Genomic DNA, 16,789 nt, shown 5'->3' with positions numbered 1-16,789 from the left:
ATAAAGTAATCAAAATGTAAAACAGCACTGCATATTGGACTGTATAAATGAAAGATTATTCTTTATTAAAGTTATAAAAGCTTTTTAATCAAGAGCAGTGAGTGATTTCTTTGTTGTTGTTGCTGTTAAGATTAATAGAAAAACTGTCACTTTAAGAGAACGCACTGATCCTGCAGGGCTGCGTTCAGCCGGCTATGTCCGCTGTAGGATACTTATCAAAACAGGCATTTTGACATTATTTTTGTGTGAATTTGTCCATTTAAACTAGGGTAACCATATGAGCCATTTTCCCAGGACGCGTCCTTGCCAGGATTTTTATATTGCCAAAAATATCCAGATTTTGGCTGTTTGTGCTGTGCAGATCGATCATTGTATGACATTCATGAGAGCTTTATAGAGCATAGCAGATGGCTCCTTATGCATTCAAATCACTCTCTTGGTACTTTGGTGTCATACAATGATCGGGGTGCAGCGACGCTTCAAGTTGAATGAACGAACAAACGCGTAACATGTACATGTATTTGCATTGCTTTGATCGTTCTCTGTAGATCTCACCTTCTCACACGCCACGATTGGTTGATTATGTACCATACCTGCATGTTATTGGTCAAACTACTTTGGATGGTTCCTCCTGGCAAGGATGCGTTATGGGAAAATGGCTCATATGGTCACCCTTATTTTTAAACACAATACTTCAGAGAGAGCTTAATATTTGGGCGCGTTCTGAGGTGCAGGTTTGCGTGCTTCGGATGAGCGCATGCACAATTTTTCCCACTGCACGCATGAGCTCATGTCCTCTGGCTCTTAAATGTGACAAAGCTTGAATGAGTTTAGTTTAAATACATATTAACGTGTGCTGTTCAGGTTTCATCTGTGCGCGCACTATCAGCACCCGGGTGATGACGGAATAAATGACTGCTCAAAATCCAGCATAAGGAATTCACATTGATCAAGAGTGAATGGGTTTCCAGGGTTTTTTTTTTTTTTTACGCTATTGTTGTAATGTCTGGGAATCCAGAATGCGCATCCATCAACATAAACATATATTAGTTGAACCCAGTCTGTTGTACATGTTATTTATAGCAAACAGATGCTTTGTCAGATTTAAATTGAACCGCAGTCCCAGCGCGTGCGGAACCATGTGTGGAGAACCGAACGGTTCGGGGTTTTTTCTGCTAACCGTGCCACCCCTAATATATATGTGTGTGTGTGTATAGAGGCAGAGTAATAACAGCAGGACTACTTACAAACCCCAATAAAGGAGTCAAAACCATGAAAGAAAGCATCTGGAAGGTTGCCTTGGAAACCAAAAAGAACAACAAAAATGGGACAATTACTCATAAAAAAATTGAGATAAAAAACAACAACAACCACCACAACAGAAAGTTTACAAAAACACAAATGTAATGACAAAAAGAAATTGTCTGACTTTCTTTAACACCACAAACCAAAGTGTCATGAGTCCTCCTGAGCAGGTGATGGCCCTTTAAACCCTGTTTCTGTGATTCTCACACTCTGTGGACGCAGGTGGCAGGTTCACAGGTGTGTGTGACACAGTGTTTGAGACTTTAGGTGTGTAAATGCAATAGTTTGGATGCACAAACACTGCACAGTGAATAACAGCAGAAACTGATCACACATAGCATTACAAAAGACAGACCCTGTTTACACCTGGTTTTATGGGAATGTCTGTCTCGGGAGGTCTGATCAAATGTGGACAGTGTTAAATTAAGGTTAAATTGGTAAAACACAATGGTAAAGTCATACCATCCCAAAACCAGAGACTCTCCCATCAAAATCTGATCATGAAATGCATGTAAATACATGAATTTACATGCACAGACATAAACAGCAATCTTACAGCGATTGTCTGAGACAGATTTTTATACGTAGTGTAAACAGGGTAAGAGGGAGAATGTATCTAAGATGAAGAGAAAGGGGACAAAACTGCAGTATGAGTGAATTTGAGTAACACAGGATATCTGTAGATGAACTCTCCCTCTCTCTCTCTCTCTGAAGATACGAGTGTGGATATGATCCCAGGTCTTAAACGGCTGATAGCAAGTGTCACTGTTTCTCTGTTTTCGTTTCCCCATGAGCCTCTTAGTGGAGATTAAGTGCTCATGGGCCACTGGATCCCTGAACCCACACCATCACATCATCCTGCCAGTGGCATTTACAGTCTTATAACAGCCCTGTACTCAATTAACGGCCTTTTAAAGCTGATATAAGCCAGAACTTAACACACCATAAAAGTAGAGCGAGCTACATCTAACTCTTGAAAAAAGAAGTACATGGACTCAATCGGTTTTCACATAATTTGTGCATTCAAGATTTTTTTCTTCACTGTACTTCAAACAAGAAAGAAAGTGTAAATATGACCTGAAATATGGCCTGCAAAAATTGCTTCTTGGGAAGGTTAAAATCACCACATTACAAATCCATTACTGCCTGATGGCCTTTAGAGGCCATGGTCTTCGAAATGAGGCCTCCGAAACCCAAACACTGCTTCAGCACCAATCCAAACTTCAGCAGCAAACAAGTCACCAAACACTCAACCAAATCCCAACTGAATTGGGCTGGTAGGTGGGGTTATGCAGACAGAGCAGTGCAGTTAGGGGCAGGGGATTGGCTAGTGAGAGGAGAATCATGCCTGGCTATTGGCCGAAAAACACACACAAGGTGCAGAGTGAATTACTGGCGGAGGAGAAGCGTCGGCGGGGGGCATGGTCACAGAAAGCATGGCTGCTGCGCCTCTGGGTGGATTCGGCCTTGGGTGGAGGTGAAGAATAGAAGGATGAAAGAGGAAAAAGAGGAGATACAGGTTCTGACCCCGAGAAGGAGGAAGAGGCATGAGAGCCTAGGAATAATAAATGAGAAAGTGAAAAGGATGTGATATTAAAAATAATAATAATGATAAATTATTTGGGGAAACACAGAATATTGAGGAAAAAAAGAATATAAAAAACAATCCCAGTAAATAGAAAAAATAATTAGGACTGTCATAGGGAAGTGTTAATTTAACATGAATCTGAACTATATTAAACAATGTTAAAAACGATGCATTTTTAACTTCTGACCTATATGTAAATTTTGTACATTTAAATAAAAAAAAAAAAAAATTGGATTGACAGACATAAAAATAATGGAAAATGTAATAAATAAATAAATGAAAAATAAATAAATAAATAAGCAGAAACAGCTGGAACAGAAAGATAAGGTTTTAAAGAAAATGGGTAACTGCTGAATCACAGAAGCAAGAGAACATGTTTACTGTCTGCATTCACCGCTCAGAAACCGTCCAGCATCACTGCTGTGCAAACACAGCAAAAATACACCTGCACTCATCTCAGCCCTCTTTATCTAATTACTCTACTCACTCTTCTCAAGATACTGGGGAAATGCATGGCAATTTAGCTGTAACTGAAATGAGTCGAAGCAGTTTTTCACATGAAGTACATGTACACTTTGTTTAAAAAATAAATAAATAAATAAAAAAACAAGCTGTGACGTATAATTGCAGTATGTTTATATAGAACTTAAAATAGAAGAAAATGTTCATGATATGACCCTTCTAAAAGGTTTACAGCTTTGGATATTCAAAAAATACAAGTATATTAAAATATATATTCTTATTAGGCCATTCATTCTAAATCTAAATCTGTGTTTGAGAGAGAAAGAGAAAGACGTATGCAGGAAATACAGATAAAATGACAATAAAAGCTGATGCAAACTCACCAAAAAGTGTAGGGCAAAAAAAGCTGTTACCACAATAACTATAGCGATACAAATATATGCACATTAATTTATGAGCGTGTGTCTGTGTGTGTGCATGTGCGCACTCACCTGTCTCTGGATCACTGAAGTCAGGTAGTGTCATAGCATTCAGCTGACGACGGTCAGCAACAGCTCTGTCTAACAGACTGCTCCCCCTCCCAGAATCACTACACACACACACACACACGAGACAAGAGGCAATTAAGACTTTAAAATTTGAAAATGAGTCAAGCACTCAGACAGGAGACAGAGGATGTCACGATCCTTGCACATCAATACACACAGAATGATGAAACCCTCAGAAATCACACTCAGCAGACTGCTTTTGCACACACAACCACAATGCTTCTGCAACACTATTCATCTGAAAAGCAGTGTAGAAATAACTGAAATATTCAAAAGAAAATATTTTTCACAAAATTATACTGAAATTTCACCAATGGACGATTTCTCCCATTCATATTCCTAGATGTGGAATGTATTTGTGTCCTCATACTGTCTCTGGAATGCACACAAAAACATCTGACAGTGCGGCAACTGTTTAGGGTTCGAGGACGACTTTAAATAACAGCGGTGGGGTTTAGAGAGAAGGAGCACAGGTGGTCCTGACAAAGACGCGCTACCCAGGGTCTGGATGGAGGGACTCTGAACTTGTGGCAGAGTTTGGTTACAGTGTCCAGGCACTAATTGCTCTCTGGTGGATTGCCACCAGGTACTGAGTTCAAGACAGTTTGACAGGAAAAGCTGGAGTATTCTGGCAGCATAGAATAATCAGAGAATAGTGAGCGAGAGAATGCTGGACTGAGTCACATTATGCAGCAGTGGTATGAGCTTTGCTTTTATTTATTTTTAATGAAGGTGTGGTGAGCTCCTTGCAGTCAGAGACACATGCTGTGCTGTCTTATGTGTGATGGTGAGTGCCGATACTTGAGCTTCTAGCATTCATCTGTCAACAGCTGGAGTGTGTGTGTGTGTGTGTGTGTGTGTGTGTGTGTGTACCTGGGGTTGGTGAGGTTGTAACAGGACTTCCAAATCTGCAGCATGCGTTTGCAGGAGAGCAATGCTTCTTCTGGACCTCGACACAATGTCTCCAACTTCACCTTTGTGAATAATATACTACACAGACAAAAATAAGTGTTTATTATCACTCTCCATCCATCTGAATGTCTAATGAAGTGTTTAATAAACAAAGAAGAGCTTTATTGAACACCGATAAAGATAAATCAGTGTAAATATCTTACGCAAGCCCTTTTAAATATAAAACTTTAAACCAAAGTCAAGATGATTCAGCCCTTTCTGCTCTTATTCTTCAAATAAACATCAACAGCATATCAATAGATTTCTCAGCAAAATGAGAAAAAAACTTCCATGAATTCTTTGTTCAACTGTACAGGTATTTTACATGTTGTTTGGTCTATTGTGAATGTATGATGTATTGTATATTGTGTATGTATTATATTCATGTTATGTTATTTTTATGTTATGACCATTAACCCATAAATTGCTAATTTTACATAAATTAAACACTAAAAATGTTTAATTATACAAGCTACAAATGCTACCTTTGTTTTTTTTTTAAGATATACATTTATTCAGCAAGGATGCAATGAATTGATCAAAAAGTGACAGTAAAGACATTTATAATGTTAAATTAAAATAAAATTTTGTATATCAAAAATGTACTGGTATTTCAATTCATCAAACAATCCTAAAAAATATATATCACCGTTTCCACACAAGATATTTAGCAGCACACTGTTTCTTGCATATAAGAATGATTTCTGAAGGATCATGTGACACTGAAGACTGGAGTAATTCAGCCAGAGAAAATTCAGCTTTGCCATTACAGGAATAAATACATAAAAATAGAAAACAGTTATCATAAATCATACAAATATTTCTCAAAATTACGGTTTTAACTGCATTTTAACTATAAGTGTAACTACAAATGAGTATAGACAGCATAGATAATATAAATATAAATACAAATACAATTAATTATCGAATATTAACCAATTTATGTACAATTATCCAAATTATGTTTTTTTTTGTTATACTGAGTGTCACTTAGTATTGTGCATATGCGGATGAATAATTGTGGAGTATTATATCTTGTCTCCTCTAATAACACCCGTGTTTCACACACATTTCTGCAGACAGCAGATCTGCTCGAGCTGAGCGAAAGTCTCACCATCAAGAGTGCAGACGGCCATTTCTATAATCAGAGATGGCAGCATGTGAAGAGATGTGTGTGTTTATGTGTGAAGCAGATACCATATATAGAGTCTGCTCTTCAACAGCTCGCTGTCAATGCAGCTGCTCGACTCTGCTGAGCAGAGATCGGTTAGCGCTTTAAACACACGCTCCAGTCTCTGTAGGCCATGCTGGTCCGAGTTCAGCCAATTCAGAGAGCTGATGGCACATTCTCATCAGCTGCGCTTTCATCTCTGTATTTGCACGGTATAGGACACCCACACAATCGCTGATTTAATCCTGTCGCCTGTGTCTGTGTATGTGGAATAAGGAGGGCTGGATGTTCTGTTGCATTTCCTTTCAAGGCAATGAAGCAAAATGCATGGAAACACACACACAAACTGGACAAACACACATACGCACAATACCAAAACCCTGAGGGGGAAAACATGTTGAAAAAGAGGAGCATAGAATTGGAGGAAGCTGTTTTCTATTATGTAAGTGGCTGAAGCACACAGCCAGAAGGGCAACAAGACACACACACACACACACACACACAAATACAGAGATGGAGGAGACTCTGATCAAATTGAATGAGAAGGGAATTTGCGTGGGGACTGCCCAGTGCTTCAAACATCCAGCACACACACACACACACACACACGCATACTTCTAACTCGTCTAATTGAAGATGCCAGCAGCAGATATGTACCCATCTATCCCAGCTGCTACAGCAAACACAAACATTCTCATTAGAGTGGGCACTGTGGCATGCCTCTGAATGTCTAAACGCTGCCTGCGACTGTGTGTGTTTGTGTATGCATGTGTGAGGCTTTACAAATGTGGTGCAAAAGAACATGGAATCATCTGATTGGTTCTCTGATCCAAGAATAGGCTCCTTTCCATTCTCGGATTGGCTTCAGACAACTGCCTCAACTCAGCGCAGGCAAAAAAAACAAGGCTACATCTAAATACAAGCTCGAGAGGTTTGATAAAGTGTGACAGGGACTTACATGAAGTTTTCGGGGTATTCGCTGAGGGCCATCTCGATGATGTTGAGAGCATCGTGGTAGTGTTTTTGAGCTGACAGCAGCAAGGCCAGCAGGTGCAGGGAATGAACATCATCGCCCTGCAGCTGTAACGCCTGTCGTACATAACCAAGAGCCTCTGGAATCTGACATTAACACACACACACACACACAAGAGATGCTTTTATTAGATGACTGTTTAAACGGAGCGAGAGAGAAATGAGAAGGAAAAATAACAGACTGACATCTGGGGAGAGAGACAGACTGAGAGGGAAATAAGAGCAAAATAAAGTTCCCATAGTAAGAAGAGTGGGATATGGCTAGGGTTTAGTGATAAATCAATAAAAAATGAAAAAAAAAATGTATTGATAAAGTTTAATAAAACATTATAGTCATATATAACCAAGATAATTTTTCATTCTTGTTTTAATTTGTGCAGTATACAAGTTTTATTATGTCGTAAATGTTTAGTTGTAAATGAATTGCTATATTTTCATATTCATTTTCATTTTCATAGTTTTATTGGAATTAATATCATCATACATAATTTTTGATGATACACTGAAATCATAGTACATAGAATTCAGGAAAAAAACAAAATTTGAGGGGGAAATAAAATGGGGCCCTAAATTAAAAGGTAGCTTAATATGCGGAATTTAGTAGTAAAGAAAGATGTTTGATTACATTCATTCCTGAGGTCCAACAAACACGTGGAGTGCATGTCCTTCCTCTTGAAATGGTATGAAATGAATATTATGAAAAATATCAATACTGAATAATAAAAAAATAATAATAGATTTTTTTTGGAGGGGCATTTATCCCAGCCCTAGATGTGGCTTGATGCAGATGAATTTAACCATGTGCCAATGCATCACTTAGTTATTGAGTCATCATTCTAGTAGAAGCCCATCATCTGAGAGTGAGAAGTTTTCATTCTCACTACCTGTGTGTAAACAGCAGATGCTGATTCTCCTACCTGTCGAGATACAGCCAGCTGCAGCGCCAGGTAGAAAACAGCTAAATGATCAGTGGGGGACAGACTCTGTGCCCTGAGAGAGAGAGAGAGACAGAATTTTTCATCAGTGTGTATGTGTGTGAGAGAGATATTTAGTATTCAATTCATATTAAATAAGATATTACATTTAGGAGAGTCTGAAAATCACCTCTGGAAAGCGCTCAGTGCTTTTTTCTGATACTCTTCCTGCATTCCTCGAAGAGATGCTGTTAAGAAAGACAACATAAATGTGAGAAGATGGTAAGAAGAAGATACAATCTGCAAGGTTTTAGATACCTTAACATTAGAGAAAGGATATAATAGGATTATAACATGTGTAACAGAGGGAAGACATAATGAAGCATTACTGAGTGATTATTAAATTATGTAACTGTCATTACAGAGTGTGTTATATAAGAAAAGAGAGAGGTTATAAAGTATCAGTGAATTATAGAAGGGTATAGATCGCGTTATAGAATGCAGAGAAAATGTATAAAGAATTTTAAATGTTTTCTAAAGTGGTTTTAAAGTGCATTATATAAGGAAGAGAAAAAAACGACATAGTATAAAAGACTACTGGGAGAGTACAGAGTGTGTTACAGGGTAGATAAAGAGTATATAGCGATATAAAAACATTAAGGAGACAATAAAGAGTGTTTCAAAGAGATACAGAGTGAATTATAGAGGACAAAACAGGGATTAGATGGAGAATATAGAGTGTGTTACAGAAGATACAGTAAAGGTTACAGTCATATAATGGTATAGAAATGCCATATACAGTGCATTGTACTGCAGGTATGCTTACCATCTGTGGCTTTCAGGCTGTAGACGAGACCAATAGCTAGATAGCCTTTGGCCCTGAATTCAGCCGCCTTCTCACCCATATCAATCACTATTTTAGCAAAGCGCTCACCTTCTTCCAGCTAAAACACACAAATACACACCCCATGTCATCACCGTCTCACTGTTCATGGACAGTCTAACAGTAATGGATTTACAGAGCCATAAACAGGTCAGGGTCAGCCCTCCGGTTGAGCCCGTGCGTATTTCCCATGATTCCTCTTTTATTACCCAGTGCAGGTTTCCAATACACAGCTTGACGGCCAGCAGAGGAATGGTGGGATCTTCCGGCTTCAGTCTCATACACTCCTTTAGCACCTTCACTGCTCGGGCCGACTACACACACACAAACACCAAGATTAGACTCAGAGTAATTTCTAACAGTATATATATATATATATATATATATATATATATATATATATATATATATATATATATATATATATATATTACATTTACTTTTTTATATATATATATATATAAAAAGCACAAACCAGTTTTTTTTTTTTATATATACTATTTTGCTACACTAGTTTTTACTATATTTTTGATCGAACAAGTGTTTGCCTTGGTAAGCATAAGAAACTTTTTTCAAAATCTTCAACCATTTTTACTGACCCCAATATATATATATATATATATATATATATATATATATATATATATATATATATATATATATATATATATATATATAATATATATATATATATAATATATATATATATATATATATATATATATATATATATATATATAAAAGAGAATAGTATTGAGTATGAAATGTATACAAACCTGATTCCAAAAAAGTTGGGACACTGTACAAATTGTGAGTAAAAAAGGAATGGAATAATTTACAAATCTCATAAATTTATATTTTATTCCCAATAGAATATAGATCAAATATCAAATGCTGAAAGTGAGAAATTTTTAAATGTCATGCCAAATATTGGCTCATTTTGGATTTCATGAGAAATTCCAAACACATGAAGTTTAATTCCCACATTCCAAAAAAGTTGGGACAGGTAACAAAGTTAAATGTACATATAAGGAACAGCAGGAGGACCAATTGGCAACTTATTAGGTCAATTGGCAACATGATTGGGTATAAAAAGAGCCTCTCAGAGTGGCAGTGAAAACCATACCTGATGCCCGTGATTTTCGGGCCCTGAGAAGGCAATGTATCACATACAGGAATGCTACTGTAATGGAAATCAGAACAATACTTCCAGAAAACATTTTCCGTGAACACAATCCACCGTGCAATTCACCGTTGGCGGCTAAAACTCTATAGGTCAAAAAAAAGAAGACTAAAGAGGACTAAAGAGGACAAGGACAACCCAAGTTGTTAACAGTGCTCAGTTCAGAAGACTGCATCTCTGATGGTATGATGGGGTTGCATGAGTGCATGTGGCATGGGCAGCTTACACATCTGGAAAGGGACCATCAATTCTGAAAGGTATATCCAAGTTCAAGAACAACATATGCCCCCATACAGACGTCGTCTCTTTCAGGGAAGACCTTGCATTTTACAACATGACAATGCCAGACCACATACTGCATCAATAACAACATCATGGCTGCGTAGAAGAAGGATCCAGGTACTGAAATGGCCAGCCTTCTGTTGAGATCTTTCTCCCATAGAAAACATTTGGCACATCATAAATAGGAAGATGTGACAAAAACCTAAGACAGTTGAGCAACTAGAAGCCTGTATTAGACAAGAATAGGACAACATTCCTATTCCTAAACTCGAGCAACTTGTCTCCTCAGTCCCCAGACGTTTGCAGACTGTTATAAAAAGAAGAGGGAATGCCACAACTTTTTTGAGATGTGTTAATGCCATGAAGTTTAAAATCAACTTATTTTCCCCTTAAAATTATACATTTTCTCAATTTAAATATTTGAAATGTTGTCTATGTTGTATTCTGAATAAAATATTGAAATCTGAATCTTCCTCATCATTGCATTCTGTTTTTATTCACAATTTGTACAGTGTCCCAACTTTTTTGGAATCGGGTTTGTAAGATATTTTATATTGAAATAAATGACATGAAAGGTCTTTATTATTTTTAATTTTCCTTGCACTGAAATCACAACTTAAAAATTGCCTGATATTTCTAGGTTATTTTCCATGACAATGGGAACTCTGAGGTACATGGAAGGCAGAAAATAGAACACTAACCTTCCCAGCAGCCATTAGGGAAAGAGCAAGCTGGAACCAGAGATGAAACTCCTCAAAGGCAAACTTCATGGCTCTTTCGAGACACTGTGGAGAAGAGACACGAACATACCTTCAGATAAGAGTTGAGAATAATAATTATGACCCCCCAACAGATACACACACACACACACAAAGGTCAAACACAGAGCCAGGCCATGTATCCTGCTGAAGATTACCCAGCATGCCACAGGCTTTCACTGTGTCTCTGAGGCTTTACAGTTAATCACACCAATAGATTAGCAGAGAGCAATTCATTGAACAATTAGATCTATATACTAAACAGCTACACACACAAATGATCCTGCAGAGGCACACACAATAAATATGGCAGGCTCCCAAGGCCCTGTGATTGCACAACCATAAAATCTTTAAATATAAAAGACACAGCAAAGGTTATGCTGAATCCAACATTATCAACAACAGCATGATCAACAGATGGAGACAGAAGAGAAAATCTGTCCAGGTACACTAATGAAAACATCGGACTACAAACCACACACACACCCCAAAAATGCTCCCATGGTGAGGAGCGTGGGCAGGACCTCACCTCTGAGAGCATCTCATACTGTCCGCGACGGCCGAGCGCGATGGTCAGCAGGTCGTACACCAGTGAGGCGCTCTGGAGGCTGATGATTCGGTCATTATTGTGTTCGGGGATTCGACTCAGTACGGCGTCTCTGTTAGCCTATGATAAATACAGATATCAATACACACAATCCCCCAAACCGACATGATCACATTACACTTCTTCTGATGGCAAAGCTGAGTTTCAGGAGCCATTACTCCAGTCTCTGTTTCTGCTGAGTTCAAGCTAAAAGCATCTCTGATTCTCCAGCTCTGCTTTCAGTACCATTATGATTGGCCTTTCATACCAAAAACCCTGCATGCTGACTTTATTCACATGTTCTCCTGTGCCGATGGTTGAACCAAGGGGTCACAGAATCTTCACTGTTACTCACCATGGACTCACTGATCAACAACAGGAGTAAGGCCTCCTCTGTGTTCTCCTGAGGACAAAACAAACTAGAGAGAGAGAGAAAGAGAGAGAGAGAAAGGCCATCAAGAATTTTCCATCCATGACATCATAAATACAGTGACAAGAAACAAACTTCTAGGATTCTGATCAATTTATTCCACCCCCAAAACAAATGAACAATATACATGAAACATCTCAATATACAAAAAAAATCCAGCGTTTCTGCAGGATTACCATTATACTTTTATAGTATTTATTATTATTTTGAATTCGATGTCCTACTTTTCTCCTGAGTAGATGCGCGGGCGGCGGCTGAGGGCGTAGTCCTTAGTGTGGGGGGAGTGTCTTAGCAGCTCGTCCAGGGGGGAGTGGTGAGGGGGGTCTTCTAGTGGATTCCAGTAACTCTGTTCACACATGCCCCTCAGCAGGATCTCTGCAAGCTGCCTGGCGATAGTCTAAACACATACAGTATACCTTCAGATTACAGATCTGTGGTTCTCTACCAGGGGCCCAATGGGGGACCTCAGCAAACTTCCAAGGGGCCTCAAAATTAAACAACTAAAAATCAAGATTAAAACTTGCATAAAAATATTTTCATGTTAATTTGTTACCTCAATTTGTTACCGTTTTTAAGAACAAGGATTACAGCCTTGGTTTAATTATATATATATATATATATATATATATATATATATATATATATATATATATATATATATATATATAGTTATATATATATATATAATTAAACTATAGCAGAAGTACCGGAAATCTACATGGACAACAAGACAAAGTCATAAACACACAACTCACTATACGCAGGTTCTGAGTGGTTCTGGTCTCAACGGCTCTGAGAATCTCTCGGAAACGGCCGACACCACGGGTCAGGTTACTGGAGCAGCGGGAAATGGACAGAAAAGCGATCCATTAATCACCTCTAGAGAGCTGAAAAGAACCTGATGGCTGACAAACACGTGCACACACCCTCAGGACTGATCGGACCTGAGCTCTAGCATCAACAGTCAGACTAAAGCAGTTACTTGTCAGTGGACAGGAAGTTATCAGATCCTGGTGGGCACACAGATTCGCAGGAGTTCTGGGGTTCTACAGTCATGTGCAAGTCACAATTAGCACTTTATATTGACACTGCACAACATGTGAACGTGTGTGTTAGCGCCTGTCAGTGACTCGGGGTCAATATCCTCATCAGACTGCAATATACAAACTGACAGCACACTAAAACACACACAAAATGAATGGACATGTGTGTAAAAGGCCAGATAATATAGCTTCTGGCTGTGGAGGTGTGAAATGTTGCAGAGATGCATGTGAATGCAGGGAGAAGCAGTACAGTAGTTAAGAGAGACAGAAGTGTAGAAATAGGTATATGAGAGCGAGCAAGACAGAGAGAAGCAGAGCTAATACATAAAATGTTCGATTCAAGCATCAGGTCAAACACAGTAACATGGATTTATCCTTATCCTGCTAAACGAAAGTGTCTATGCTTTCCAAGTGCTGCACTGGCTAAAATCACAGATTCACTGTTCACAACTGTGTGCCATCAAAAATAAAGTGTGCAATTTCTTTCATCAGACACATCAGACAAGTTTCCTCTATTTTTACATTTTGATTATCTTCACTGTTTTCTAACACTCACGTAAAGTTCATCTTTAAAACACTAATACTTTTAAAACAATGCTTAATGTTATCGTTATCAAAATGAATTATTTTAATCAGTATATTATAATGTTGTAATGCCTTTTTTTTAGTTTATAGTGATTTTTTTATTTAGACAAAAGTATTGTCTTTTACTCCACAGAGATTTTATAATCATACAGACTGAGGACTGAACATTTGTTATCCTGTAGTACATGCATTTTGTGTGAGGTTTAAAGCCATTGCTTTCAATCATTTATGAGCCTAACAGATACATTACCCACAATGCAGCACTGCAGTGGTCGTATTTCACACAGATGCATTTCAAGCACTGACAGATGCCCCACCTGCATCCATATGGAAGATCCCTAACCAACCACACACACTCACTGCACAAATAAATAATGATGGAGATTCTCATACTGCCATGTGTAAGACCACCACACGTTTCACACTAGTACTGCAAATCACAAAAAAAGAAAAAAAGAAAAGAGAAATTTCACTATGAGAAAACAATAAAGATAAACAAACCAATAGGAAATAAGATGGACAACTTGTGTTTTACTTCTTCAACCTTCCCATGCCTTCCCTTTCCGTACTACAACAGTAAGATCACCGACTAGATTGCATACTAGATCTGTTAGGCTTTGTCCCAAATTGCACTCTTTATGTGCACTTGTGGTCTTGCGGACTTAGTTACAATGGCTGTTGCATGACCTTGTCCGGTAAGTCCAAGAGACTGTAGTAGAAGGGAAGTCACAGTCTAGTGGTTAGAGAGATGGACTCCTAACCCTAGGGTTGTGGGTTCGAGTCTCGGGCCGGCAATACCATGACTGAGGTGACCTTGAGCAAGGCACTGAACCCCCAACTGCTCCCCAGGCGCTGCAGAATAAATGGCTGCCCACTGCTCCCGGTGTGTGTGCAGAGCACGAATTCTGAGTATGGGTCACCATACTTGGCTGTGTGTTAACGTCACTTTAACTCACTTTTGACCACTATGCACCCTCGATGCGCACTTCTGCCGAGACTTCTACCTAACAGTCAAATTGGCATTGTCATGAAAGTGTGGACTCAGAGGAACACCACAAGGGTTTAGGGTTCGAATTGGGACAGGGGCTTACTCCGTTTCTCTACAATCAGCAGGTCAAAGTCAAATTACAGCTGACAGAGGTTTGTCCACCCATTGTCTGCTATAGTTACACTAGCTTTTAAAAGTTTTGCTTAAGCAATATTTTTTGTGTTTTTAAAAGAAGTCCCTTATGTCCAAGTCGTGGGGCCATCTACGACTTGGTGAGCTCGTCATGCACTTCCAGGAAGAAAGGCACTGGGGTGGGGCACTGAGAACCAGCGCGCACCACCCCGAGAAACCAATCATCCAGCCGTGAGGGCTCGGGACGCGGTGGGGGATTCCACTCGAGCCCTACCCTCTCGGCGGCCCGGGAAAGCATAGCTGCCACTTCGGGATCCGAATCAGGCTTTGTTTTTTGGGAAAGTCGTGTCCTAATGGTTAGAGGGTTGGACTCCCAATCGAAGGGTTGTGAGTTCTAGTCTCGGGGCGGACGGAATTGTGGGTGGGGTTAGTGCATGAACAGCTCTCTCTCCACCTTCAATACCACGACTTAGGTGCCCTTGAGCAAGGCATCGAACCCCCAACTGCTCCCCGGGCGCCGCAGCATAAATGGCTGCCCACTGCTCCGGGTGTGTGCTCACAGTGTGTGTGTGTGTGTTCACTGCTCTGTGTGTGCACTTCGGATGGGTTAAATGCAGAGCACAAATTCTGAGTATGGGTCACCATACTTGGCTGAATGTCACTTCACTTCACTCACTAGGGATGCATTTATTTGATAAAAAAATTGTGATGGCAAAGCTGAATTTTTTTCCCTAGTCTTCAGTGTCACAAGATTCTTCAGAAATCATGCCGAAATATAATGAATTGGTGTTATATTTATAATTGTGAAAAAAAAATTGGGATCCTTTGGTGAAAAGAAGGTTAAAAGTGCAGTCATTTCAATATAATTAACAGATTTACAGATTTTTGGGTTAAATATTATTTAAAAAAAGTTATTTTATAATCAAATTTTTTTTATCATTATCTACATTCTTGGAAATATTTTTCCCCACTTTTTTTTTTTTTTTTACTGCATTCTGGAATTTTCTTATGCATGAAGGTACCAAAAGCAAAAAAAAAAAAAAAACTTGGAATGCAGCATGTTCATGCAGTCTTCATGTTGAGAGCATACCCTGATGCTTTAAAGGCTGCTTTATGTAGGCGGTTTACTAGGTTCTGGCTTCTGTGTGAAGCTGCTACAGTAAAAGCATGGCACTACTCTTCATGAAGAGAGTGTAGGGATACGTACGAGTAATCGTTAAACACACGGCTCCATGGTGCAGAGGCCGCGGTGCTGGGGAGAGTGTGGCATCAGAACAGACATAAATAACATGAAACGCACAGACACACACAATCTGAGAACTACAGAGGATCAATGAAGCATTTGGAAAAAAGAAATGCAAAAAGACAGACAGAGAGTTAGTTGGCAGACAGAAAGCTCAGCAGATTCCAAGACCGCTCACTGAAGCACATGTCTAAGGGAAGAAGGAGTGAGAGAGAAAACTAGAGAAGTACGAACAAATGAATGGACAGCACTGTTGTGCTACGGAGAGGGCTGGATGGTATATTAAAAATTATACACACAACATATTTGAGATGATTTTTCTGGTCATGTAAAGCTACATATCTTCATGACCATTTAATTTTGTCAAATAATATATATATATATATATATATATATATATATATATTTTTTTTTTTTTTTTTTTTTTGCATAACCATTCAGAATATATAATAATTTCAAAAAATGCATTGCAATTAAAACTTTTAGGGTAGTTAAGTTATATATAAGTACTTTTTTTTTGCTATTGTGAAATTAATTTACAATTTAAAATAAAGGTTTTTATTTTAATACATTTTAAAATGTAATTTATTAAAGTAATGTCAAAGCTGAATTTTCAGTAGTCATAACTGTGTCTTCAGTGTCACGCAATTCTTCTCATGTGCTGAATTGATCAAGAAACATTTATTTTTATTATCAATGATACTT

The 16,789-nt window shown here is 38.5% G+C and overlaps 1 protein-coding gene across 3 annotated transcripts in view; it reads right to left on the bottom strand.

Annotated features, from left to right (window-relative positions):
* Nucleotides 1–16,789, bottom strand: part of LOC113072072 (tetratricopeptide repeat protein 7B-like) — a 34,100-nt gene that overhangs the window by 10,172 nt on the left and 7,139 nt on the right. Inside the window, exons 6-19 of one of the 3 annotated variants that reach the window (XM_026245210.1) lie at nt 12,849–12,927; nt 12,318–12,490; nt 12,019–12,082; nt 11,607–11,744; nt 11,021–11,104; nt 9,064–9,168; nt 8,798–8,915; nt 8,162–8,219; nt 7,975–8,047; nt 6,984–7,144; nt 4,777–4,893; nt 3,847–3,944; nt 2,699–2,860; nt 1,248–1,298 (exon numbers count right to left, since the gene is read on the bottom strand). In XM_026245210.1, the coding sequence (XP_026100995.1) occupies nt 1,248–1,298; nt 2,699–2,860; nt 3,847–3,944; nt 4,777–4,893; nt 6,984–7,144; nt 7,975–8,047; nt 8,162–8,219; nt 8,798–8,915; nt 9,064–9,168; nt 11,021–11,104; nt 11,607–11,744; nt 12,019–12,082; nt 12,318–12,490; nt 12,849–12,927 (1,481 nt within the window). The remainder of the gene's footprint in view (nt 1–1,247; nt 1,299–2,698; nt 2,861–3,846; nt 3,945–4,776; nt 4,894–6,983; nt 7,145–7,974; nt 8,048–8,161; nt 8,220–8,797; nt 8,916–9,063; nt 9,169–11,020; nt 11,105–11,606; nt 11,745–12,018; nt 12,083–12,317; nt 12,491–12,848; nt 12,928–16,789) is intronic. The other 2 variants (XM_026245211.1, XM_026245212.1) reach the window with 2 other exon arrangements.

The sequence above is a fragment of the Carassius auratus genome, unplaced genomic scaffold, assembly GCF_003368295.1.
Source record: "Carassius auratus strain Wakin unplaced genomic scaffold, ASM336829v1 scaf_tig00008516, whole genome shotgun sequence".
Taxonomy (NCBI): Eukaryota; Metazoa; Chordata; class Actinopteri; order Cypriniformes; family Cyprinidae; genus Carassius; species Carassius auratus.
The sequence above is the reverse complement of the archived record's forward strand: the minus strand, read 5'-3'. Positions and strand labels throughout refer to the sequence as shown.